This window comes from Carlito syrichta, unplaced genomic scaffold (genome assembly GCF_000164805.1).
Source record: "Carlito syrichta isolate Samal-C Ts95f unplaced genomic scaffold, Tarsius_syrichta-2.0.1 Scaffold305624, whole genome shotgun sequence".
NCBI classification, from domain to species: Eukaryota; Metazoa; Chordata; class Mammalia; order Primates; family Tarsiidae; genus Carlito; species Carlito syrichta.
This window is the reverse complement of record NW_007249720.1, coordinates 182688-210098: the sequence shown is the minus strand read 5'-3', so window position 1 is coordinate 210098 and position 27411 is coordinate 182688. Positions and strand designations below refer to the sequence as shown.

Here is a 27411-nt window from a genome sequence, read left to right as displayed (position 1 = left end):
CACCACACTTGGCTTATTTTTTATTTTTATTTGATTTTTTTCTAGAGATGAGGTCTCACTATGTTGCTCAGGCTGGTCTTGAACTCTTGGCCTCAAGCACTCCTGCCTCCTCAGCCCCCCAAAGTGCTGGGATTACAGGCATGAGCCACAATGCCTAGCCTTCAAGACATTGATAACTTAATAAATTACAATTCAGAGTTCTGATACCAAGTTGCTCCAACCCTTACTAGTTGAGATTTGGGCTTCCGGTTAGAAATTGCCAATGCAGGACTCAAAGCATATTATACAAGTCACATCTTAACGTCTTTCATATCCACACGACAGACCAAGCTCCATTTTTTAATTTAAATTTTATTATCAGTTATTAGTAATCAACAAATAGAAATTTGGTAGAAAAAGAAAAAATTCGGCATAAATAACTTTTCCTTATGAAATAAAACACATGCATACACACACATCCTCCTCTGTGTGAGTCATTTTCCCCCCACATTCTGTCCTATGGTATAAAGTTCTATAAAACAACCCCAGAACAACGTGAGCAGCTGATCCCAGTTGTGTAAAGTCTCCAACTGATTCTTGGTCTAGATGACCAGTTTCTCCACACTAAGTGTACTTGTGGTTTCATCCTCTTCGTTTGACCCAAAATATCCTGGGAGGTCCAGCATCCTCTGCTCAGCCTCAGTAAGGCCAAATGACGTATTGTCATAGAAGGCAAACTCAGGGTGGGCAGGGAAGCTCTGACACTTGTCTTTTCTACATTGAGAAGGACTCAGGGGACTGACCCTCTGGTAGCTATCTTTGGGGGAAGTGGGGGAAGACTGCTTCCTTGAGACACTCCTGTGACTGGGGGACGGTCCCCTCCGAGCTCTCTGAGGCTCTGTTCTCTCAACTCCTGCCACTAATCCTGCCTGGCGATCCCCCAGGTCTGGTTTCTTCAAGGGCTGCCCCAAGGTGTAGGATTTAGGGAGAGAGCTTAATGGACCACTGGTTCCACCGGCCCCTTGGAAATGTTCCAGTTTCTCAGGAAACGGATGGGTGCCTCGACTCTGAGACTTGAATCTGTCCTCTGCCTGGTCCCAGGTCCACATCCTAGAGCTGTAGGTGGGGGCCTGCCGTGGAGTCACAGTGGACATGCTTCTCTCCCTGAATGGCCGGGGCTGCTTGGTTTCATGAAAACTAGCTGTCCTCCTGAAATGAGAATTCCTGGCATGGCCCTTCTCCATCGGGCCCCCTCTGCCGCCCACATGCTTCATCTGAGACTTGCGGATCAGGGTCTGGCTGGGGCTGACGGCACAACTGGCAGGAGACACGCTGAAATCCAGTCTGGAGGGAGGCCTTTCCCCGGCACTGACCACAGGCTGGTCTGGAAATGGGGATTTGATTCGGAACTTGTTTGCTGCAGCTTCTTCTGGGCTGTCCAAGTCTAAGGGGGGGCTGGCAGCCGCGTCGACAGCAGTGTCTGTCAGGGGACTCTGAGACACATGGTACACTTTGGTGGTTTCTGTCAGGCCTTTCTTCTTCATCTCTTTCAACTGCTGCTGGGCCAGGCGGTAGCTAAACAGAGGGGGGATTATCTTCTGGGCGTTGGACTGGAAGCTCTCGCTGCCAGAGGCATCGTCCTCGGGAGTGACTGGCACACTCCTCCTGTAGGTCAGAGGGATGCCCATTTCCCCGGGAGTCCCCACGGGCCCGTCCCCCCCATCTGAGACACTCCCATGCCGCTCGCTCAGCTCACAGATGTTCTCCTCATCTGAGTTCTTCCGGAAGCCTGGGGAGTGGATGGAGTTGTGTCGAGTGGTGGTGCTGCACTTGGGGGGGCGGCCAAACCTCTTCCACAGTGTGATGAGCACGGTGGCAACGATAATGAACAAGCACAGGGAGATCCCAGTGACAGTCACGATGTTGTTGGACTTCACCGGGCCCTGGGGCTGAAGTGGAGATGGACTGGATGGCCAGAAAACTAAAAAACAAAAACAAAAAACAAAATGGAAGAGCAAATGTATTATCCAGCATGGTTTTCTCTGTATGGCTTTAGGACCTCTGAGTGGCTTGCTCTAATTATCCTGTAGTTAAGGAAAGAAGGAAGATAAACAAGGACAGAGATCTCTGGTCTTATATTAATACATGGAACTCTGCTGGCAGCTGAGGCCAAACAAGGTCACCACCAGCCCACAGAAGTGAGCTGACCCCATAAGCCACTATCAAGGCAACTCTTATGCTCACCAGCTCCTGCTAAACTCACCTTACATTTTCTACATAAAAGCAGCATGTAGAAAATTTCAAGGTAAAAAATCCAGATTTATTGCTTCCAATACTGTAAACATGGTATCTGTAGTTAAATGTACCCATGAGAGACACACTGAAAAATTCTTACCGAGTATACAATTTGAAACAAAATTATTTAGGCAGGTTAAATTTAGGTAGCCTAAATTTGCACATCTTAGAGAAATGAATTGATGAAAATAAAGCTGTCACAATATAATACAACTCACTTCCCCCTTCTCATATCCAGAAACTGTTTTTCCTAGTTGTTAAGTCCTCTGAGTTCTCATTTTTCTATTTTCAGCTGTCCACTCCCCTCCTACTTTCCAAGTGGCATGGATTTTTTTCTTTCTCCTTCCTTCCCTCCCTCCCTCCCTTTCTTCCTCCCTCCCTCTCTCACTCCTTTCCTTTCTTCCTGAGTCGAGGTCTCACTCTGTCACCCAGAATAGAGTGCATCATCATGGTTCACCACAGCCTTAACCCCCTGGGCTCAGGCAATCTTTCCACTTTAGCCTCCTTAATAGCTGGGACTACAGGCAAGTGCTGCCATGCCTGGCTAATTATTTGTCTGTTTTTGTAGAGACTTATTTTTTGTAGGTCTTGCGATGTTTCCCAGGCTAGTCTTAAACACCTAGGCTCAAGCAATTCTCCCATCCCATCCTCTCAAAGTGCTGGGATTACAGGTGTGAGCCACCATGCCTAGCTGGATTTTTCTTCTTTTTCCCCTGCTCTCTCAAACTGGTTTGCCTGACCATCATAAAAATGTCCATCAAGATGTGGGCGCCACCTGAAGCCTCTGAGGGTACTGCCACTGAAACACCTAGTAACCTAAGACCCCATCAGTCACTAGCACCTGACCCTCCCCTCTTTCCCTACTGGTCACCTATCCTATTGCCTATCACTGCCATGTCTGTGCTTCGGCTCCTCAACCACCCTCCCACTATCCACCTTCCTTTCTACTATACCCCAGGGGTCACCTGATTACAAACTCCTCAACATCCCTAACCTTTCCACAAAACACCTCCTTCACCCCCTTGTCCTACCTGTGACCTGGCTATCCACAGGGCACGGCTTCCCCCAACCCTTCAGTGGGAGGAGTCACACCCTTTACAAGCAAATAGGGCCAACAACAGGGTGTGCTACCCAAGTACATTTGCCATTTTCAACCCACACTCCCTCACCTCCCTATAAGACTTCCACTTTGCGATGCCCGTGCCATCCACCTAGACCACCCTCTACTCCTCCCTCAACACTGTCATCTCCCATCTTCCCACCAGCGGTCAATCATTCTAGTACCTGGGTCCCAGGCTGTCTCACTAGCTCAGAGCTAGGACCATCCCAGGCAACTCTTGGTCCCTCCAACATGTCATATCCTCTCACTGCCTGCAGCTGCTCCTGTTCTGAAATCTGAAATTGCTTGGCCCACTCTGACTGTGCCTATTTCTCTCACTTATTCACTACTACAACACTAGATGATTCAACCGCACTCAGACTTCTCATTCTCCAAGCCTCCATTTTCTCCCACCTGCCAGCCACCTTCCTGCATTACTTCTGCCCCTAACTGTGATCTTATACCAGGGATCTATCACTGAAACCATTTTCCTTCCATCAACCTCTAATACTGACCTCTAACACTGAGGTATATACCTTCCCCTGCTCTGCAGCAAAAGTTCAACCCTAGATAAACCCAGATGTGAATTCTCTGCTGCTACACCCAGGCTCTGAGTACTGGTGGAGAAAATCCCACAACCATGCAAGCCAGTGTATAGTCACAGCGCCCAAACTCAGCTGCCCACACATCCTTCTGTGGGTCCTCTATAACACCTGGTCCAAATTTCACCACTCCCTCAAGCTTTCGACTCAATACACTTCCTTAGCATCCTAGTAGATCACACAAAAAAACAGAAGCCATTAGGCAAGTACACCCCCAGCTTCTTCTGCTACCTTCCCCTCCCCGACAAACTTGCCAGCAGCATCATTGACCTCTTTCTCTACACAATCAATGGAAGAAGTTTCCTCCCATAAAAGTTGAGGCTACCAGCAAATGCTCTCTAGGCCATCCTTCTCTGGGAGATCATTCCTCTGAAGCAATTATCTCAGCTTCTCCTCTGTGTAGCTCCTTTTCCTCAGCATAGGAATATGCTCAAGCTCTTCTAACTTTAAAAAGGTTCTTCTCCTAGGCCAGACGCAGTGGCTCACGCCATAATCTCAGCACTTTGGGAGGCTAAGACCAGAGGATTGTTTGAGTACAAGAGTTTGAGACCAGCCTTGGCAACATAGTGAGACCTCGTCTCTACAGAAAAATTTAAAAATTATTTGGGCATGGTGGCATGTGCCTGTAGTTCCAGCTACTTGGGAGGCTGAGGAAGAAAGATCTCCTAAGCCCAGGAGGTCAAAGCGGTGAGCTGTGATGGTGCACTCCTTTTTGGGTGACAGAGTGAGACCCCAACACAAAACAATAATAATTTTAAAAATAAAAAAATTAAAAGACTCTTTTCCAGTCTTCTCCCACTGCCACAGTCATACTTTGCTCCTTGTCTTCCTAGCCACACTTACAGAAGAGGAGTCCACATTTGCTGACTTACTGCTCACACATCTTTACTTCTGTCTCCTGCCACCTGCCCCCCAGGATTCCAATGAAACAGCTCCTGTTGAGGTCATGAATGACCTAATCGTCAAATTCAAAGGAGTTCCGACCTGCATCACTGGCTAATGCTAGATACCTCTTGTAACTCTTTCTCCCTCCAGGCTTCAATGAGAACATTCACGCAGTTTGGAGAGAAGAGCATGAATTCTGGAGGCAGGGAGATCTAGATTCCATTTCTGGCTCCACTAGCTCTACTCTTTTCACTGGATGTTCCACTACCTCTCTCTCATCATGCCCAGGGCTCATCATCTTCCCCTAGAACCTGCACTTCATCTGAAATACTGGATCTCAAGGGAGCAGCACCAAGGCCCATGCAGTTACCAGTACTAGAATTCTGGGTTTCAGCCTTCACGCCTCCCTCTCCGTTACTCACCACATCCAGAATCTTTGAACCCTCCTCTCACTGCCAACACTGCATTTTGCATATGAGTTCCTAAAAACCTCTTAACAGAAAGCCCTACTGTATGCTTACCTGTCTGACTTATATTCCATGCTACAGTCAGAACAATCTCTTGAAAATGCAGGTTCAAACCTTCAAGGTCCCTTAGGATCCAGCCTTTGTCCACCTGGCTGGCTTCATGTCTCCCACTCTCTCTTGGCATACTATCCCCCAGCCACACCAAGTTATTTTCAATGCTCCAGGCCTCTTAATGTGCCATCTTCTTCCATGACTTCATCTACTGCTCCCTTTGCTAAAACCCCCATTCTCACCCAGTTGGCCTGGGGGACACCTCAGCTCTCAAACTTCAGCTCAAATATCACCTCCTTCAAGAATGAGACATTTCTAGCATGGATTAGCACCCCTGCAAGCTTCTGTAGCAAACTGTGGATACCTCGATCACTGAAAACCCTGCATTGCACTGTGTATTAAGCCCATTTATGTGCCTTCTGAGCTATTCTATCACATTCTATCAACCCTTCAAGACAGGGACATGTCTTATAAATATATTTCCAACCATAGTCATAGTAAATTGCACAGTTGGTAGTCAATAAATATTCATTTAATTGATTCATTTTTACATTTAATTCATTTATAAAAGCAATAGCAAAATGCATGATATTCCACCAGATAGAACATAGGTGTAATAGCAGTAGGCTCCTCCTACTCTAGACCAAATAATGTAGAGCTGCATTTATACCATGGTAAAACAGCATTCTTTTAAAGCCAACCAAAACTCTGAACTCTCAACCAATTGAAAACAGTTGAATGACGAAAGACTTGTTCTCAGACACAGTTCTTCCTTCATCTGCAGAGGCTGCTGCTGACAGTGGGTAGCAGCATCACTACTACATGCTATGAACTGCCTCACTTGGCTCTGTTATCTTTTGATTCTGGTTGGCTCCCTTAAACACCACTACTGGAGAAAAGCCCAAAAGCTGCTGGTCTTGCCCATTTCTGTCTCATCCAGTCTCTCCTCTTTCCCCTGGCAGGAAGGAGACTTGCTCTATGGCCTGCAAACAGAGCTTCACATTCCTGTTTCTGAGAAGTGGAAAATGTATTGAGTAGAAAAAAGAGGGAGGGTGTGGTAGCTCAACCCTATAACCCCAACACTTTGGGAGGTGGGAAGTTGCCTGAGGTCAGTTCAAGACCAGTCTGGGCAATACAGTGAAACTCTCCCTCTACAAAAATTAAAAAATAAAATTTAGCGGGACATTGTGGTGCACACCTGCAGCCCCAGCTACTCAGGAAGCTGAGGCAGGAGGACTACTTGAGCCAGAAGGTTGAGGCTACAGTGAGCTATGATTGCACCCCTATACTTCAGCCAGAGTGACAGAGTAAAACTTTGTCTCTTTAAAAAAATAAAGAGAAAGAAAGAGAAACGCTTGAAAGAAATGACCATTTTTATCCACATAATCATTTACCTGAGGATCACTTATAGTAGAAGTAGGGGAGTCTGTAATCTGTTTTGCTAATTTACGATGTATAAATTTCCAGTTCTCACCCAGTATTAAAGAATTGGATGCCAGAATATCACATTTGTAAAATAAAAATAACTGTAAACTCCAAGTTTTTATACATCTTCTAGAAAGCTAGATTGGCCTGTATATAGAGGCAAAGTATTCAAGATGGTAGCTTAGTATGGAGTTAGATGTAGTGCCCTGCTTTCTAACCTCACGATCTTGGGCAGGCCACTCACCATATCTATACCCCAGAGTCCTCATCTGTAATGTAGAGATAAGAACAAATCTACTTTATATGTGTAGGACATGTAGGCAAATGCCTGGCATACAGTGAGCTCTCAAGGTCTGAGCCCAGCATGATACCTATCTTGTGGGAATTTTGGTGGGGTTAAAGTGAGATAATTTATTTAAAGTGCTGGTGCATCTCAGGTGATCAATAAATGGTTGATATTGTTGTTACTTCTAAAAAAACAGCAGAAGCTAGTGGCAACTGATTTTAAATCCATTTGAGTACTACTCAACTCGATGGAATGTCTGAACACAATGTGGCATCACAGAATTGAGAGGATGAGGAGTATTTTTTAATTTTTTTTTTAGTTGGAGTCTCACTCTGTTGCCCAGGCTGGAGGGCAGTGGCATGCTCTCAGCCACCGCAGCCTCGACCTACTGGGCTCCGGCGATCCTTCCGCCTCAGCCTCCTAAGTAACTGGAACTACAGGCGCGTGCTACCACGCCCAGCTAATTTTTTGATTTATTGTAGAGATGAGGTCTCGCCAAGTTGCCCAGGCAGGTCTCGAACCCACGGGCTCAGGCAATCCACTCACAGTCTCCCAAAGGCGTGGGATTACAGGCTGAGCCACTGAGCTCGGCAATGAGGAGTATTTGAAGAAAATTATACACAAGGAAGGAGGTGTTAGCCATGAAGAGGACCTATAAAGAAAAGAGTAGACAGAGAAGAGAGTCTTAGAAAACAGTATGAAATATAACTGAAGAAAGAATGGATTCCAGGTGGGGCCCAGAACCTTTGACAGGCAAACAAAGGGCTGGGAGAAGATCCTGGGGCTGAAGCTGCCATGAGAAGAAGACAGGAGAGAGAACAGCATCCTCAAGGTGCTGGAATTAAGAGAAAAGGCCCATGGTGCTGGCTGAAAAGATGAAATAGCAAGAAAAATTTTCTAAGGACACAGGTGAAGACACTCACTGAGATGTTGCCAGGTGCTTGTGTTTTCGCCTAAATGGTGCTTGGAGAGCCAAACACACAAAAGCATCTAACTCCTCTAAATCCCAAAGAAACAAGGAAATAAAGATGGTCTTTTAATCTGGAATTGGAGAGTAGAAGAGGGTAGGATGTGACAGGAGACATTATTGAAGAGTCAGGACTAGAGCAAAGGCTGGTCAACTCACTGGGACTGTGTGTCAAGAGGTGGGATGGTATGAGGAAGGGTAAGAATCATTCATTGCTGTAACCTGGTAAATGAATGAACTTCAGCTCCCTAAACTGAAGCAAACTTAACTGGGTCTATGAATCATCTACATCAAATACTCATTGAAAAGTTACTAAAGTGAGCCTTGAAAACGCTTAAAATGGGGGAAAGGCCAGCCCCCAGGTTATAGCAAGAGGAAATGTTCCTAACTCCTCCTTCTGCATAGTGGTGGTAAACTTGGGCCACTCAGGGAACAAGACAGGAAGTCTTAACCCATTTTGACAAATAATGGTCTCTGTGGTCCCCTTGGGCTTCTCTCAGATGACAGGAAGAGAAATTAAGAAAAACTGTTTTTCCACATTTTTGATGGGGAGAAGCAAAGTCAGCAGTAATAAAAACAAAAAAATTAGAAAAAAATGATCACCATCACACTCATTTTGGTATTTTAAAAAATTATTTAATATGTCTGAAGCCTTAATTTAGGCATATAGGAAGTCCCCAACAAATGAATGAGTTCCTTTCTAAGAATGTGTTTGTAAGTCCAAGTTTTTTAAGTCCAACAAAGTTAGCCTAGGTACCCAACTAACACAATCAGCAGTATAGTACTGTATGTATTTAACAGGCTATACTGACACCTGATGGAGAGAAGTAATACATAATAAAATGCAGGTGTGCAATGTTAAAGTTCATAACTTGAAGGTTCATATGTAGGGGACTTAATGTATTTCCTCATCATTTCCCTATCTTCTCCAGTGTTAAGTTCCGTAATTTTACTGGTAAGCTAGTCTGCCAGCCATTCCCAGTCTTAGACACACTAACAAATACAGGGTTAGTACAATCAACAGTAATCACAGAGCATTAATGAGTCCACTGCTGAACTCAGACTGGTGACTCTCAGGCAGGGGTAGTCTCATTATTTCTTCTGATGAACACTGAGGAGAGACTCCCGAAGGAAGCAAGAATACCTACCAGCACACTCCTCCAGGGAACACAGGGAGGTCTCCAGGGACATTCCAGGGCAGCCAGGTCTGGAGGGGGAGGAAGTGAGACACACTCGGCGACGCTCTCTGACACCATCCCCACATGTGGCGCTACACTGGCTCCATGGCTGCCACAGTCCCCAAGTTTCTGCAAGGACATAAGTCATGCTTTTAATGCTAGTTCATTTGAGGATCAGTACTTAACTGCACCCAAATGAAGCAGCAAAACCCAAATCTTAGGGCTTGAAAAGTGAATAAAAAACATTTCCAGAGATGTAAAAAGCTGGAAAGAGTGTTGTTCCTAACCTTGAAACAAACAAGCAAACCAAAAAGTTGTATAATTTACAAAGGCTTAACATTCCTAGAACCCACAAGAGAGTTGATGTCACAGGACAACCAACTGTCCTGAAGTATAAGGAAAGATAGGCTTCTCTGAAGAAAGATGGGGTGTGACACTTTTTTTTTTTTTACCCAGGGCAGGTGCCAGGCTCCATACAAGGTGGTGAGAAGAATTCATCTAAAAACGGGACAAATTTCCAAAAGCCTAGTGTGGGCTAGTATAGAATATGGAACCCCTAGGAGTCACATTCCCACAGGGAATTTATACCCACTTGTAGGCTCCTCTCCACAGATCTCACCAAATACTCACAAGAACGACAGAGAGCACATGCAAGACCAGACAAAGCCTCCCTCATGGAGAAGGCCCAAGGAGGGAAGGGTAGCACTGTGGAAAAGACAAAATCTCCCCCAGATCCTTCTCCCTATCTTCTCTAAAAAAAAAACAAAAAAGCCTCAAACAGTTAGAGGAAGGCAGCAAACTCTGTTGTCCTAAGAGCACCAGTTGAGACCAGGTGCTACTAGGAAATGGAAAAAAGAAAAACCCTTCACCCTTGGGGAAAAATCAAAAATATCCTGGGCCCAGACTTTTAGAGAGATTGTACAACTAGAGAGGGTAAGGATCATCAAGAAGACCCATTCCTGAAACCTAAGAACACAGCTCTTGCATAAGGCTGAGGCAGAATCAGTACAACAGAATACCTTCCTCCTACCCTCCAGGCTAGCAAATACCAAGTACCAAATACCAAAGTCTACTGCTGGGGGAGAGGCAGAGCAAGAGGTGAAAACCTCTCTGATGTGCATGTTCAAGTCTAAAGCTAAGGGTGGAACAGGAGCAGGGAGACAAGCCCTACAGTGATGCATGCAATGCCTTCCCATACACAACGTAACAATAGAAAATTCTGAAATCTGTGATGCACTGAGAGCAGCGATAGGAACAGAAAAAACCCAAACATGGATCAATTCCTTACTATATTAACCCAACATCCACACTAAAGGCCTAGAAAAAACAGAGGTATGCCCATTTCCAGGCATTAATATCTTCGTATTTACAGCTACAAACAAGAGATCCAGTTTTCAACCAAAAATTATAAGACACAAAGAAGCCAGGATAAAACAAACCATCAAGGAGGAATAAATCAAGAGAACCAGACTCAGACATGACTCAGATATTAGGACTATCAGAGAGAGAATTTAAAATTACTATGATTTATCTGTTAAAGATTTTAATAGAAAAGGTGAACAAGATGCACAAACAAATGAAAAATTTTATCAGAGAGTTGTAAACTACAGACTCAAATGGAAAAGTTAGAATTTTAAAAACATGATAACACAGATTAAGAAGGTTCATTAACAGGAACAGAGCTGAAGAAAAACAGTAAATTTGAATACAGGTAAACAGAAATTTCCCAAACTGAAACACAAAGAGGAAATAAAAAAAAGGGTGCATAAAACAGAATAGAAGACCAAAGAGCTGTAAGGCAATATCAAATAGTCTCTCAGACATGTAATTGGAATACTAAGAGGAAAAGAAAGAATAGGACAGAAGAAATGTTTGAAGAGACAGTAAGAACTCTACATAATTAATAGAAGATCCCAAACCACAGATTCAAGGTGCTCAGAAAACATCAAGCAGGATAAATACCAAAAAAAGAAAAAAATGTTTAAAAAGTAGACACACATACTAAAACTTCTGAAAATCAAAAACAAACAGAAAACCTTGAAGGCTGTAGCTGGTATGGTGGTGGGTAATGGGAAGTAGATATATAAAACACAGAGAAGAATAAAGATGAGAGGTACAACTGACTTCTTGTTCAAAGCATGCAAGCTAGATGATAATGTAGTGGCATCTCTAAGGTACTGAAAAATTAAAAATAAAAAACTACCAACTCAAAAATATCTTTCAAAAATAATGGAGAAATATAGACTGTTTCAGACAAACCAAAACTAAGAGAATATCAGCAGGAATCCTTCTGGTAGAAGAAATATGATATCAGACAAAAACTTGCATTTATACAAAGAAACGAAGAGTGCTGGAAATGGCACACATAAAAGTAGATACAAAATTCATTTTTTCTCATTTTTAAATGCTCTAAAATATATATGGTAATCTAAAGCAAAATTGTAGCAGTATATTGTGTGTTTGACAGCATATATAAAGTAAAATGTATAACAACCACACAAAGAATGGGAAGAATAAATTGGGAATGCCTTGTTTAGAGGTCCTTACACCACGTGTGAAGCAACATATACTTGAAGGTAGATTGAGAGTAAAGATATATATTGTGCTGGGCTCGGTGGCTCAGCCTGTAATCCCAACACTTTGGGAGCTCAAGGCGAGAGGATTGCCTGAGACCGTGGGTTCAAGATCCACCCAGGCAACTTGGCAAGACCTCGTCTCTACAATAAATAAAAAATTAGCTGGATGTGGTAGTGTGTGCCTGTAGTTCCAGCTACTTGGAAGGCTGAGGTGGAAAGAAGGTACTGCCCTCCAGCCTGGGTGACAGAGTGAGACTCCAACTCAAAAACAAACAAACAAAAATGATATACACTATAAAGTCCAGGACCACCACTAAACACATTTTAAGGTATAAACAATAAACCAATAGCATAAATTAAATCATAAAAATATTCAATTAATCTAAAGAAGACTGCAAAAAACGACAAAAAAGTAACAAAAAGCAGATTTAACAAGTGCAAACCAGCAAAATAGATCTTAATATAACCATATAATGATAATACTAAATATAAGCAATCTAAACACACCAATTAAAAAACAAATTTTCAGATTAGATTTTATAAAACATGATCCAACTATATGCTGCTTAAAAATTTCTTTACATATGAAGGCATATACAGATTAAAAATAAAAGGACAGAAGATATGTCTGTGAACATTAACTGAAAGAAAACTAACATGGCTATCTTAATATCAGACAAAATAGATTACAGAAACAGAGATATAACCAAGAATATTCCAGGGAATAATGAATGACATCACATGATGATAAAGCATTCAGTGCAAGGAGCCCTAACAATTCTAAATGAAGGAGCACATAACACCAGAACTTCAAAATGCACACACAACAGCCATTATTGATGGTGAATGGAAACTTCTCTTCCAGACAGATACAATCACTGCCAATAGAATACCCGAGTAGTTCCCAGTAAAGGTCTACCCTAAGTCTCCTCTCTGTCAGTACCCATCCAACTCCAAGACCTGCCAGATCCTGCCAACACTAGGCAGAAAACATGCTCTGCATAAAAGTCTCTCTTCATTCTTTATCAACAAAAGCTTCTAATGTAGCCAAAGGTATTCAAAGCACTACAGGACATAAAGATAATGTGTACAGCAGATGCATTCTCAGGTTAGCCAAGTGGTGCAAACTTTGGAGTGAGTAATGGAATATGAGTTCTTTATAGCAATTAAAAGTCGATGAGGATTTTTACAAGGGTAGGAGCATTACAAACCAGTATCCTGGACGAACATCAACTGAGGTGTGGTGATTATGTTCCATCTAGAGATCCAACTGAACACAATATTGGTTCTGTGCCTTCCAGATCACACCACAGCTCCTCATATGATGGAATAATAAGCTGGCTTTGTCCACAAGGCTTCAAAGCTGTTCCAACACTAAGCCCTCAGTGCTTAAAAAGTTTTGTGGATCTCTTATTAAAGTTTCTGTGAGTTAAAGTATTGTGATTTATTTTTGGAAAATCTATTGGGATTCCCACTACTGTGGAATCTCTATTGAAAATTATATCAATGGGACCAGGTGCATTGGCTCAAGACTTCAATCCCAGCACTTTGGGAGGCTGATGCAGGAGGAATGCTTGAGCCCAGGAGTTGGATATCAGCCTGGGCAATACAGTGAGATCTCGTCTCTACAAAAAAAATAAAAAAATAAAAAAATTAGCCAGGTATGGTGGCTCATGCCTGTAGTCCCAGCTACTTGGGAGGTTAAGGTGAGAGGATCGCCTGGGCCCAGGAGGTTGAGGCTGGGATGAGCCATGACTATGCCACTGCATTCCAGCCTGGATGGCAGAGTGAGACCCCCAACTCAAAAAAACAAACAAACAAACAAACAAACAAAAAGAAAGAAAGAAAATGATGTCAATGTATAGTTTATCCTTTTCTTTTGTCTCATATTTAAGACCACAAAAGGTAGAATTATAAAAGTTAAGAATACTTTTGTTATTCTTTCTGAGCTCTTCTTTTGCTTTATATAAATATATGTACTTAAATACATAAAGTCATTTGTCAAACCAAAAACAAAAATTCCATTAGTGGAGATCGGAATCAGATCAGCTTTGATAAAAGCATAAATATTTATGTCAAAAAACTCATTTTGAAAAAGTTCTTTCCCCTGAAAGTAAAATCACAGCTTGTAAGATAATTAACAATAAAAAATAAATAAACATTTAAGCTACTTTTTATGTCTCTTTATTTCTAAGTCAAATTACTCAAACAGGAAACACAGGAAATGACTCAAATAAAGCAATAATCAAATTTAAGCCAGAAAAAATTTTAAAATGGCTTAAGTAATTTGATCTGATCCCCAAGGATCTCTGCTAACAACCTTAAGGAAAATACTTGGCAAAACAGAAACTCATTAGACAACTATAGTACATGTATTAAAGAAATGGAGAGCAAGACGACCAACATTCCAAAGAGTCTTCCTTCACAAATGGAAGGCTGTTTCTTTTTGTCATGTTTAGATGTCCATGCATGTGCTCACACTATATAACAAACCAGTTTGGCGAGGCCAAATGTCTTTCAGACTATTATAGAGGATATTAATTCTGAATGATTGTCTGAAATGTAAAAAGGGAGATTTGTTTTTGCCCCCAAGACTATCTGAAGGATCACAGTCTTTGAAATAGTCACATCTGCAAGACATTTTGCTCGTGAAACCAAAGCAACTCAACAAATCATGCTCATAAGAAAGTTCTATGGACATAAAGAAGTAGGAGTAGGAGCAAAGGCACCTGGGATACATTGCTCAGATTTTCTTTGCATAGAACAAAGCTCACTTATATTGAACAAATCATGCTTATGACTGGGCCAGTGAACTCCCAAGAGGTTATGGGTCTTCCAAGAGGGATGGGTGGCACAAGATGAACCAGTGGGTTGAAGAAGAAAAACAGAACCTTTTTTGTACAACCTACAGGCTTTATATTATTGAATACATGTGTTGACAGTTGATTTTAAGGAAGGCAGTTATAGAATAGTGGTAAAAGCAAACTTTCAAACTAGGCAACATGGGTTTGTGTTCTGGCTGTACCACATTAACACCACTGATCCTAAGCACATTACTTAACCTTTCTGTGCCTCCATTTCTTCATCTATAAAATTGACAGTATAATGAACCTAACTAGAGAGGTTAAGAGGACGAAATGGGTTAATACACATAAAGGACTCAGAACAGTGCCTGGTGCAAAGTAATCACTATATAAATGTTATTTATCTTATTAAGTGGGATAAAGACCATAGTCGTTTTTGGCAACATCCTTTATGTACTTGCTATAGATTGTTGTTTAAGTACTATCCTAGGTCCTGAGACATATTTGGAAAAATAAGCCAATATATAATACACATTACTCCTTTTTCAAAAGAAACTAATAAGAAATTCAGTCTGAGTCATCAGCTCCCACAAGTCACAGTAGGTCCCTGAATGATGCCATTTGGCAAAAAAAGGTACTCTTCATTGGTCAGAGCCATCAATCTAAATAGAAAACGAGGAAAGACAACTAAGTTCAGTCATAAATTTATATACCAATAACACAGGAAGTCACTGAGTTTCCTTTCTTGAGCATAAATTTCATTTCTCAGCCCGACAGAGTCTCTGACTGCTCTGTCTCACAGAGAATCAGGGGTCTCTGGGCATGTTTGGCTCCTCCAGTTACTTCTCCCAGCCCCACTGTGTGGTTGTGTCTAGAAGTTGCTTCAAGGGTAGCCCCACAGGTAGCCCCTGACCACCCTCAATCTGGACACTCACAGAACCACTCCTGTTATGCCCCTTCCCAGCATCCTTCTGTACTGTTGCTGTGGGTTTTCAAACCCCAGTCTTTAGACATCAAATGGAAGCATCTATGGAATACCCAGCAGTTAGAAAACCAACAAGGTAGTCCCTTGTTGGTCTTTAATCAAATGGTCCAAATTTCTTGACTTCCTTTGGTTCATTTCTATTAAATTCAGACTTTTTTCTCCCCGAACAAGTATTTTTTTTGAAAAGGCAAGAATGAATTAGATGATTAGATTAGCTCAAATTGTTTTATTCCTAATACCTAGTTGAGACCTGAGTTCAATTTTCACTTTAATAAACATGTTTTGAGGACCTAATGTGTCAGGCATACTAAGTGGGCCAAATAAAGACCTTTAAAAGCTTCATGGCAGCACGAGTTGAGTTTTGCCACCAAATGAGCTTCCTCCATCTGCTTGGGGGGAGGGAAGACCATCAAACAGCAGAGGGAGAAGGACATTAAACAAGCAATGGCAGAAAGTGATAGCTGACATGAAAGAGGCACTAAAGGATACTGAGACAGTGTACGACAAAGGAATTGAACCAGCTTGAGGTCAAGAGAACAACTCAAGTGAAGACTTGGAGGATGAATTAATGTTAACCAGGGGAAGTAGGAGTGTGGCCCAGGCCCCAGCCCAGAGATGATAAATGCAGAGTGGCAGCCTGACCATGGAGAGTCTTGTGGATTCCCAGCCTCAAGTCAAGTGAAGTGAAAGGTTTTAACCAGGTGAATAGCCTCAGCCAACCTGAATGTCAAATAATCCCTCAGTCTACAGTGAGAGAAAGACGTGGATGGGTGGGAGCCAATTAGAAATCTGCTGCAAGAGAGCAGGTAAGGGGTGATGCAGGCTTAACCCAAATGGCGTCAGTGGAACTGGGAAGAAATGGACACCCAGGAGATAAAGCTGTAGGGCTCAGTGATGTATTGTTTCCAGGAGGTGAAGAAGAGCATGACTCCCGGTTTTTAATTTCTGCTGTGGATGGCACAGTCTTACTCTGAGAAGCAGTGTTGGGGTACAATGATGAGTCCAATTCCAGACATGCTGCCTTTGAGGTGCCTGGGAGACATCTGAAGGATGCCAGCTATTCCATAGCACTTGGATTGAGGGGAAAAACAGGGGAGAGATGCCGTCTGTAGTCATTAGCATCAAGCCTAATCACCTGGCAAGTGTGTGAAAAGAGAAGATGACCAGCACCCAATGACATGAGGCGGTGAAGGAACAGCCAGGGAGGTGGGAAGTGAGCAAGGCGAGTGTGGCGTCCTAGAACTAAGATCAATGAAGACAGGGACTGAAATGACCCTGGATTTGGGGACCTGCAGCTCATTCTCTGCTGCTTTGGTGAAAACATTTTCACCGAAAGTGGTGGGGGGGGTGGAAGCAATTTTACAGTGGGTTGAAAATCCAATGACAGTTAAAGAAATGAACCCTAAAGTGTAGACAACTTTTCAAGAACAGTTTTGGGGCTATAAAGTGAAGAAAGAAAGAGGGCTATGTCAGGGGGAGAGCACATGGTTGAGGGGTTTTTGCTTTGTTTTGAGATAAGAGAATTAAGTACAATTCAAAGCTGATGAGAATAAACCAGTAAGGAAAGGACAGTTAAAGATAGGAGAGAGAGGGAGATGATGACTAACAGAAGGTTCCTCAAATGAGCAGAGGGGCTGAGATCCATAGTGGAGGGAGGAATAACACCTCTTCCATGTCTACAAGACCGAAGGGGAGAGGCTGGGTCTGACACATATTGGCTTACAGATCTTCTAGTGGGAGGGTGTGGAGTTCCTGCCTAACAGCTTCCAGCTGCTCTATGTGCTGGTTGGCAAAGTCAACTCAGAGTTAACCTGTGGGCAGGGGTTGAGGTTTGTGGGGAGCGGAGGATGTCTGCAAGGGCTGTTGTGCAAAACCGGAGCATGACCTGGCCAGGGTGACATGCTGGGCAGCACACAGGCCCTGTGGAGGGTGGAGGCATGATCCACAAATAGTGACACTAATCTGCCTGGGTGTGAGATTGCCATGCAGCCTGGGTTCAGTGGGCGGCTGGCAGATGGTTGAAGTCATGCAGAGCTGGGGTGTGACCTGGCAGGTGCATCGGAAGGACAATGGGGGCAAAGGAGTTTAGGATACTGGTAGGAGGGTGGTAAAAGGAAGGGGCCATGGAATCTAGGCTGGGGAGAGGGGAGTGAATGCAGAGAAGTAGCCTGGCAGGGGAGAGGGCCAAAGGAAGAGACTTCTGAAGAAACCAAGTGGGTAAAATTGGAGCAAGAAACACTTAGGGTTACAGACAAGCACAGTCAGAGGCATGTGCAGTCAGGGGCCTCTGGCCTTAGTGGGGATAAGAGAAAACAACAGGGAAGCGAACCGGACCATCTCTGCCAAATTAAAGCACTTGCTAAGACCAGGCTGACTCCAGGAAAAGGAAAAGAAGTGCAAAGAGCAGAGTGGGGGTGGGGGGTGGATGGAATTGTCCCAACCTGCTCCTTGTGATCTGGTAGGGCACTACACAAGGAATACAGAATCTGAATAGGTTTTTAGGAATCTTGTTTTGGTTTCACACTAAGGAGGAGGCTTCATTCCTATAAGGATGACTTAAGAGAAAAGAGACATACTCAGCTAGAGAAAGACAGAAATTACTAAAGACAATTTGAAATTTAGTCTTGAATTCCAATAATTTCTGTCATGGACTTATCTTTATAATATATATTATGTAATTATTATTATATTATATAATGCATGTTATATGTTACACATATACAATATATATTATATATAATATATATTTAAAATATATTAATATAACAATTGCTAATGTTTATCGAGCACTTCCTACATGCCAGGCAGTACACTAAGAGCATTGCATGTTTACTTCATTCAATCCCCACAACTCTGAGGTAGGTACTTTTACGATCCCTATTTTACTGATGGGGAAACTGAGTTCTAAAGAGGTTAAGTGGGTTTACCAATACTATTAATTTTTCAGATAAGTATGATAATGCCAATTGGTACATTATAGGGAGTGAACCATAAAAATAATGATACAATTCACCTAAAATTCACCTAAATCCTAAATAATCATTTTGATTACATGAAGACACTGAACTGATAAAAACATTATTTAAAAATCTCAATACCAACCCATATTTCTCTGAATTAGCATGCACTCCTTCTCCTTTGTGGAATAATGGCTTCTGCTTGAAATGCCAAAGTCAAAGCAGTATTTATTCTTCCCCATGTCAAACAAAGTACAGTTAAATACTGTTCTCCTCTCTCCTAGAGGCAGGCTGTTTTCAGCCAGCTGAATGGTCCTCTCCCCAGGGCGTCTGGGGGCCTCCTTGAAGACAGCGACCACCCCTTGGACAAAAATGCACGGGGGAGGCATCACCATCACCTCCACACCAGACTCACATATGAGTTCTGGCACCGTTACTAGTTTGTATCCAAATTTCTGGGCCAGGTCAATGGGTCCTGTGGAGGTAATGACTGAGTCTCGCCCAAGCAGCTTCAGCAACACAGTAACATAGGCTTCTGGTCCTACTGGTGCACAGCCAAACTCAACCCACTGACTTTGAGCAAGTTCTGTCGTTTTGCTGGTTCTTATTTCCAGCGGCTGTCCTGGACTTGTTCTTGACTCAGGAAGACTGTTGGTGAAGATGACATCTACTACCAAGTCAGGCTTGTCCACAGGAAACAGGCATAGTGGTTGATTGGTAAATAGGCCCACCTGGAAGGTGCCTTCTGCTGCCTTGGAGGTCCTATTCAAGTCAATATGAAAGACAGGCCATTCTACTTTCAGAAGGGCACTTTTTTCCCACCAGGGAACTGGAGTGCTATTATCTGTCACTTCTGGAGACATTGTGAACCAGTAGTCACCAGCCTCCTTAAAATAGAAGCACTCAAATTGGAGTGTTCCCTGGGACTGGTTGGTCAGGAGGTACTTGGTGGTAACAGTCTGATTGGTGCTGGCATCCAACAGTAGGACAGAAACATTTCTTAGCGTTTCATTAGCATCATCAAAATACTGGAAATCCACAGACACTGTGTTGTTGCTTAGCGCTACATGGCCTGGCTCTCCCAAGAGCAGATATTCAGCTTCTCCAAGAACTGAAACAAAATGGTCAGAATTGGTTTTCAAAAGGTGCATTTGAATAGCACTATTGGTGACACTGAATAAAACAGCATGTTAAACAGAAGAGAAGTTAGAACTGAGCCAAGGATGTTGTAAAATACAGATGGAGTACAGGTCCTGGAAGTTGGGCATGGTGTTCTTTCCATTCTAAAATGGCTCTGTTCCTTCAACTTCATGTTTCATGGTTGTGTTTAAAATAACTAATTAGTGATAAATACTCTGAATTCTCAACACTCAACAATATAATATATCTGCAGTGAAAATCTAGAGCTAGAATTGACAGTTCTCAGGACAAAGAAAATCCAGTACTTCACATTTTTCATCTTAACCATACTTTGGTATTTGAGGGAAATGAATATACAGTGAAGTAAGAGAAAGCCTAATTTAAATAACAATACAAACTGCTCTAGAATATTTTAAGTGTAAGACCTTGAACTTACTTCAAAGTTATTATTTTCTGATATTCAAGAGAAGTGCTTGGGAATTTTTACCAGTAATAGAAATAGTGTGGATGAGAAATATTGACACTTTATTCTGCATGGGTTGCCCAAGAAATAGAGTGAATGCTTATGAAATAAGTAGGTTTGTCTTTGGCAATTTTAATGGTACTACAGCAACTGGTATTGGTCTAAATAGATGACTGGTAGCTTCCTAGGTATCATTCAGTTAGGATCAATTATATCTTTTTAAAAGAGACCCAGTAGAGCAGCCAAAATGAAGAGGGCAAGAACATAGATACATAAGAACCCTTGTTTCTGTCTTGATCCCTGTCCAAATACATATCAAAGGAGGCAGAATTTGGCAACACAACAATCAGCTGGCCAATGGCTAAAGAAACAATTCTAAATTTAAGGGACTGCAGTATCTTTTAGGTTTGCAAAAAACTTGCATAAGCATGAATTTATTATTATTATATATACCTCATACATATAAAATATATGTATATCACATTATATGTCCAAAGGGACTCTTACGTTGTTTGGGCTGATCGTCTTTTTTTAAACATGTTTTTTCATATATTTTTTAGCATCTGGATATTCCTTAGTTGTTCCAAAGTTGCAATTTGTTTTGTTTTGTTTTTATCCTTCTAAGTTAGGAGATATTTCTTCACATTTACGAAGAAAAATTAGCAGAAGAGGCATATAATAATATAATCATAGGTAAACCAGTGGAATTTAGGTGAGCAGAGAGAATGCGATAGAATATTCCAGTCCTGGGAATCAACAGATCAGAAAAAATAGCTTAGCATAGTCTTGAAAGTCGTTCCCTGAGAAAACTGATGTGATTTTAAACTGCAGATTGCCTAATAAGATACACAGTCTGATGTGTTTGACATTTTAACATAAATGAATTTAAACATAATACCTCACACGTTAATAGTATTTATTTTTCATAGTTCTTTTGCCCATGTTATATAATACCTTCTCTTTGGAAAAAAAACTGACCTTGTGTATTTTGTTTCATTATCAATGACAAATCATCACCTTATTAATGTGTCAATGTATTACCAATCAATTATTATGGTCAATTTTGTATGAGTCATTTATTTTTTATTTTGATATTTCAGTAGCTTTAGGGGTACAAGTGGTTTTTAGTTGTATGGGTGAACTGTATAGGGGTAAAGTCTGGGCTTTTAGTTTACACGAAACCCAAATAGTGTACATTGTACCCAATAGGTGGTTCTTCATCCCTCACCTATTTCCAGCCCTCCCTCTTCTGAGTATCCAATGTCTATTATACCACTGTGTATGACCCTGTGCACCACTAGCTTAGCTCTCAGGGGCTGGCAGTCTTTAAAATACCCTTATATGTATTCAGTCTATGATGATTAGAATCAGCACATGAATATCCTGGTACACAGCGGTTTTTAAAAATTTTATTAGCTCAGCACTTTACCATTTAAGATAAGTTTCTCATTTAGGATAAGGTGAAACAAAATATATAGAACTTGGATAGACTTGAATGCTTGATCGCTACTTGTCTGAAATTCTAATAGGATAAACTTTTTTTTTTTCATTAAGGCATAACCGAAGTTGAGGGATATAGCCTTTTGTCTAGAGACCACTCAAGTTTGAGGAAGATGGCTGATCCTAGTGCAGCTGGCAGAGCCAGCCTGGCACCTTTACTGAACTAATGGCGAAAGAGACCCTGCACTCACCACAGCCCAAGGAGAGGGTGAAGACCAAGAACAAAGTCATATTCATTTGAATCCACGGGGGCAGGATGGTTCTCTGGTGCACTTAATAAGAGGCATGTATGCATATACTATTTGGTTAACTAATGAAAGTCTATTGTGAATGACAAGGATTGTCAATGACGCAAATCAGATTTTGATTTGATGGGAACACACCAGTGAAAGAGATACACATGCCCACTTGGAAATGAAGAAAAAAGATGCAACTGATGGACTCCAGCAGCCGCAGATAGAAGGTGTGTACTAAAGAGAGAATTTGCTACTTTTTGCTACTTTACTCTAGCACTCTTGTGCATACAGACAATAATACATTCTTATTTAGAAAACTACAATTTGATTCTACCAAATAGTATAGTTTTCTCTATTTCATTTCCCTTCTCTCCATTTCCTTATTGTACTCGAAGAAACTGGTGTTTCTAAATAAGCGTGTTGTTTTAAAAAAAGACAAACAACTGGTAATGGTATAATTTGATCAATATCAAGTGGAGATGAAGGTGAAAAAACCCAGATCTATTAAAATAGCTTATTTGCAATTAGTGGCCTGTGTACTCAACTTCTGTGCTGTTTTATGCTCTTTCAACTTTTATTTTTTATTCCAGTAATTTTTTGCTCTTAACAGCAACAAACATCTTTGCATATTTTGTTTAAATTGAGAATTTCAGGATAGACATGGTGGCTCACACCTATAGCCCCAGCACTCTGAGAGGCCAAGGTACGAGGACTGCAGGAGCCCAGGAGTTCAAGACCAGCCTTGGTAACATAGCAAGACCTCATCTCTACACAAATTGAAAAAAAAAAATTGCCTGGTGTGGTGGTTCACACCTGTAGTCCCAGCTACTCAGGAGGCTGAAGTAGAAGGAGTGCTTGAGTCCAGGAGTCAAGGCTGAAGTGAGCCATGATCATGCCACTTCACTCCAGTCTGGGCAACAGATGAGACTGTCTCAAAAAAAAAAAAAAAAATTGAGAATTTCAACTTTTTTGTTATTATGAAACCAAGGACACAATTTTTTGTAGACAACTATTACGTGTAGAGCAATCTGTTTTTAAGTAGGGATAAATTACTTTAAAATAAATAAATCTCATATTCATTTTCCTTAAATCAAGTGTCTTCTTGTTTAAATAAACTTCTTCTTCATGAAGAAAAGACTGAGAGAAGAGATCTAATTAAATGAAAAGTACACCCTCTCCTCCATTTAACTGGCTGTGTCACTGATACTACACAAACCAGCATTCTCTATGTCTTTGATCACAATTTTTCTCCATCAAATTTGAAAATAACATCCACTCCCATACCATCAACTGCTTAGATATCTATGAAATATTTGGAAATCATAAAAAATAAAAGCAGTGAAGGTTATGTTATAATCTTGTTGACTCAGTAGTTGTGTAAAACTCTCTGAGAAATGAACTGTTTTTAGTTGAAACTGAATGAAGAGAATTCACTTTAAGCACCTACTTTCACTCAAATATTCATGATGTTTTACATTCTTGATTTTATTTTATCATAATAACTCTGTGAAGTGAATATTATTGTTAAGATACTAAGAAACTTGTCTGGGAACACATAACTATCAAGAACTGAAATTCAGAGCAATTCCAAAGATACCTTAGCACCAAAACTCTTGTCAAGTAAAATATTATGCAGAACCTCAATATACAAAACATCATTGTGTGTGTGTGTGGGTATGAGTTTTATTATATTGAATTACTGGGAAATCAATCAGATAACTCAAGGTAACATACTTGTCTCCAATTTGTTAAAATGGGACTTAGTTTTCCTTTCTTTTTTTTTTTGAGTTGTAGTCTCCTCCATCACCCAGGCTGGAGTGCAGTGGCACGCTCATGGCCACCCCAGCATCCACCTGCTGGGCTCTGGCGATCCTTCCGCCTTAGCCTTCCAAGTAGCTGGAACTACAGGCACATACTACTGTGCCTAATTTTTTTTTTTTTTGTTTATTGTAGAGATGAAGTCTTGCCAAGTTGCCCGGGATGGTCTCTAACCTGTGGGCTCAGGCAATCCACTCGCCTCGGCCTCCCAAAGTGCTGGGTTTACAGGTTGAGTCACTGAGCCCGGCCTATTATTTTGTAACATACCTGTCTCCAATTTGTTAAAATTGGAGTTTATTATTATTATTATTTTTGTAAAAGAGTTAAAAATACAAAGTGTACCAAAAAATGTATACACATTTTAAGAAAGGAAAGAAACTATTAAAATTGTAATACTCAACATATACTGATAACAAAAGTTGAATACAAGTCACGTTTGACTTCTGCAATCACAAGAGAGGTGCTCAAAGTTGTTATCATCAGCATCCAGAAACTTCTGATTATGGCAAACTACTGCAGGACTTGCTGTGTGAGGTCTCCCAGATCTCCCCTTGTGCACATTACACACAGTAGTACTATGTGTCTGAAACTTATGAATGTGTGCAGTTGTTAGGTGTGTTGGAGGTTCTGTTGCATACTCATGACTCCACTGTCATTGTACTTCCACAATGTTCTCAAATTTCAAATACCACTTCAAAATGGTCTTGAGCTCATCGAATGACAACTGTTCTTCTGCCATTTTCTTTGATTGCCCTGCCTGTCGCATGGTGATGCTAGCATTAATCTGATTAACATAATCTTTTGAGTTGCTACTATAATTCAATTCAACTTTGAAAAGTAATACATAAATAACATCTCTTAAAATGTGTATACATTTTTGGCACTCTGGTATATTTAAAGTAAAATTTGAATAATGCAGTACACCTAAAGCCCCATAAGAGAATCAAGAGTTGCAAGTTTCAAAGGTACTGCACTATAGATGCTACCCTGTCTCCTTTATCACATCAACACATTTACAGACCTCACATTTATGTTTCTTTTGCTACCTATAGCATTAAGAATACTCACATTACTCACCATAGTCACAGAGCATCACCAACAATAGATTTGAAAAGTCTTTCAACATCAGTTTCATTCTGATCAGCAAAATCCAAGGTCTTTAGTCTCCTCATGTCCTTACTCACATTCGAATTGTGATTTTTTTTCAAAAACACCTGAAATTAGAACCTCAGAAAATGATGGCTCCATTCGATGTGATTCATAAAGTAGTAATCAAGAAATGACAAAACCATGCTGAGAAGTCAAACTTCCCAGGTGACACTGAAAGGAAACTAGGGAGAACACTAATTTTCCCTGGGACAATGATGTATAATTATACAAGCCCCTTTCATTACACTACAGCTCATCTGTCAAGGATATTCAGGTATGCCCAACACCAAGAATATCTTTGCAAAGCACCAAACAAACTCTTTTCTCATTATGGCGCATCCTTAAATGGAGAGGTTATTGTTATGTGCTTAATTTTATCAAAGCTAACAACCAATTTGGATAATACATTTTCACATTATTTATTTACTTGGCATTTCACACCGATCAATTCACTAAATTTTGGCAAACTTTCATTTAGCATTTGCTGTGAATACCCAAGCCCTCCCTGCCTGGCATCCACAAATGAGTTATTAACACTTCCTTGATGTGTCTGGATTGTTTCGTTTCATGATTTCTAAGAGCTACATCCAAGCTATCAAAGCTTTAAAAAAAGATAGTATATTACAATTAAATTTGAACTCCATGTAACCCTGGCTTCACTTGTTTAGGGCAGTCTTAAGGACAAAACAGATAAATAACAATTATCATCTTCTATCAGTCTTGCAATACTTGTTGCTGCTGGTATGCAGCAGGAGACAGATGATTCACACAGCAATCTTCCCAGACCACCTAGGACGGCAGGGAAAACGTTGTTGGCCTGTGGTTCAGAATGATTTGTAAGAAGAAGCACTTGTTTTAATATAAACAGACTATTTGACTACAGAATAAGATGCAGGACATTTAAGAACAGATTTTTTTTTCATGCTAGCACACTATGTGCTATTAAACATAACCAAAAATATATTTTCTTAATGTTTACAGTCCCCCTATTATTTACAGTATATTTTAATAAGCAAGTATGTCAAATACATGTTACATGCCAAATATATGTTACATCTCTTCAGATAAGAACAGAAATTAATGGACTAAAGAAGACTGATTGAAATAAACCAAAATTCAATGGAAAGGAAACTGGTGTGTCTCTATTTGCTTGCTTTCAGCAAGAGTTGGTTGAACAAAGGAAATACTGTACTTCCTGAAAGGAAGCAGAGATTTGAAGTGTAATTATACAGATGTTTGGGGCTCCCTCCCCTCCCCAAAAATAAAAATAAAAAAAGAAAGAAAGAGAGAGAGAGAAAATTCTGTTTTGGTGTAATTAGTCACAAATTTGACCCAATTATTTCCTTGAACATAGATTGGGAAACCTGGCCAAAGATAGAAGGTGAGGCCCTTGCAGAAAGCATCATCCCGTCTCTTGGGTAAGTGTGGGCACCTAGGGCAATTAAAATCTTATTTTAAGTCACTGATACTCAATAACCAAACTAAGGAAAAATAAGCTAAGGAAAGGTTTAACTGGCTTCTCCCAATTGCTTGCTTCCACCACAACAGTCTTTTTTAAACCCCTAGTTATAATTGATTTTGTGATTATAGCACATTTCCTTCTTATGAAAATGACCAGTAAAACACAAAATTGTATGATAATACTTAGAATGGAACAGAAGCAGAATTATTTTTTAAAAAACCGACCTGTCAATTATAACATGGATTATGATCATAATCATAATATGCCTCTTTAATTTTTTTCTACTTTACTTGCTTATTTTCTTTCCACATGTTGGTCCCAATATCACAACTAGTTACATAGGATGCTTGTTTTCAGAATCGTTCTAAAAAAAATAAGAGCTTACATACATTTGAAAATACTTCTATATAGCATTTATAGCATTCACATCTATACACTTGATACGCAATTTCTAAATGCATCAGCTGAGAGGGTGGAGAGAAGTTGTAAATATTCTCAATGGCTGACAGCATCATTCAACCTTAGATCCCATGTCTCTGCTGAAACCAACTTAGAACACCGCTTCTATACCCCCCTCCATAGTAGCAGAAAATGAATTATGCTAATGTCCATAGGACCAATAACTTGTCAAATAAAAGGAGAAACAAAAAGAAGCAAAGTGATTTTGTCCCTTCTGGCAAACATCCACATCCTCGTGTGCATACATCTAAAAACAATATTTATCAGGAGGAAATTCCTCGCTCCAAAGCAGCTGGTGTAAACAGGCGTTATTTATTCAGTCAAGTCTGCTCTGCCCGGGTCCCACGGCCGCGCTCGCCCCAACTACTCAGCTCTCCAAAGGCCTGAAAGTCAAGTTCACGCTTGGAAATCCAGCCCTGGTGTCATCAGCTTACATAAAGTCCTCTTAAGGAGGACTATTTTGAAATGCCTACATCTCACACGGTTTGTACCCCCAAAAAGAATTTCTTTTTGGAAAGAGACTGATTCGGCAACGCTTACCATCCCAGGAAGCGACTCTTCAAGGGTCTCGGAGATGCGGACTCAGCACCCGTCGGCGGCGGGTCTCATCCACTCAGCAACACCCGCG

The 27411-nt window shown here is 41.0% G+C and overlaps 1 protein-coding gene across 2 annotated transcripts; it reads right to left on the bottom strand.

The window, feature by feature from the left end:
• Positions 1 to 342: 342 nt before the first annotated feature.
• Positions 343 to 24942, bottom strand: LOC103264181 (thrombospondin type-1 domain-containing protein 1). Of its 2 annotated transcripts, XM_008061826.2 has the most exons (4): positions 24791 to 24942; positions 18702 to 19667; positions 9205 to 9363; positions 343 to 1960 (listed from the first exon to the last, which is right to left on the bottom strand). In XM_008061826.2, the coding sequence occupies exons 1-4, from the start codon at positions 24846 to 24848 to the stop codon at positions 582 to 584; spliced, it is 2562 nt and encodes an 853-aa protein (XP_008060017.1). In that variant the 5' UTR covers positions 24849 to 24942; the 3' UTR covers positions 343 to 581. The 2 variants fall into 2 exon arrangements, with proteins under 2 accessions (XP_008060017.1, XP_008060018.1); XM_008061827.2 differs by lacking the exon at positions 9205 to 9363.
• Positions 24943 to 27411: the final 2469 nt, after the last annotated feature.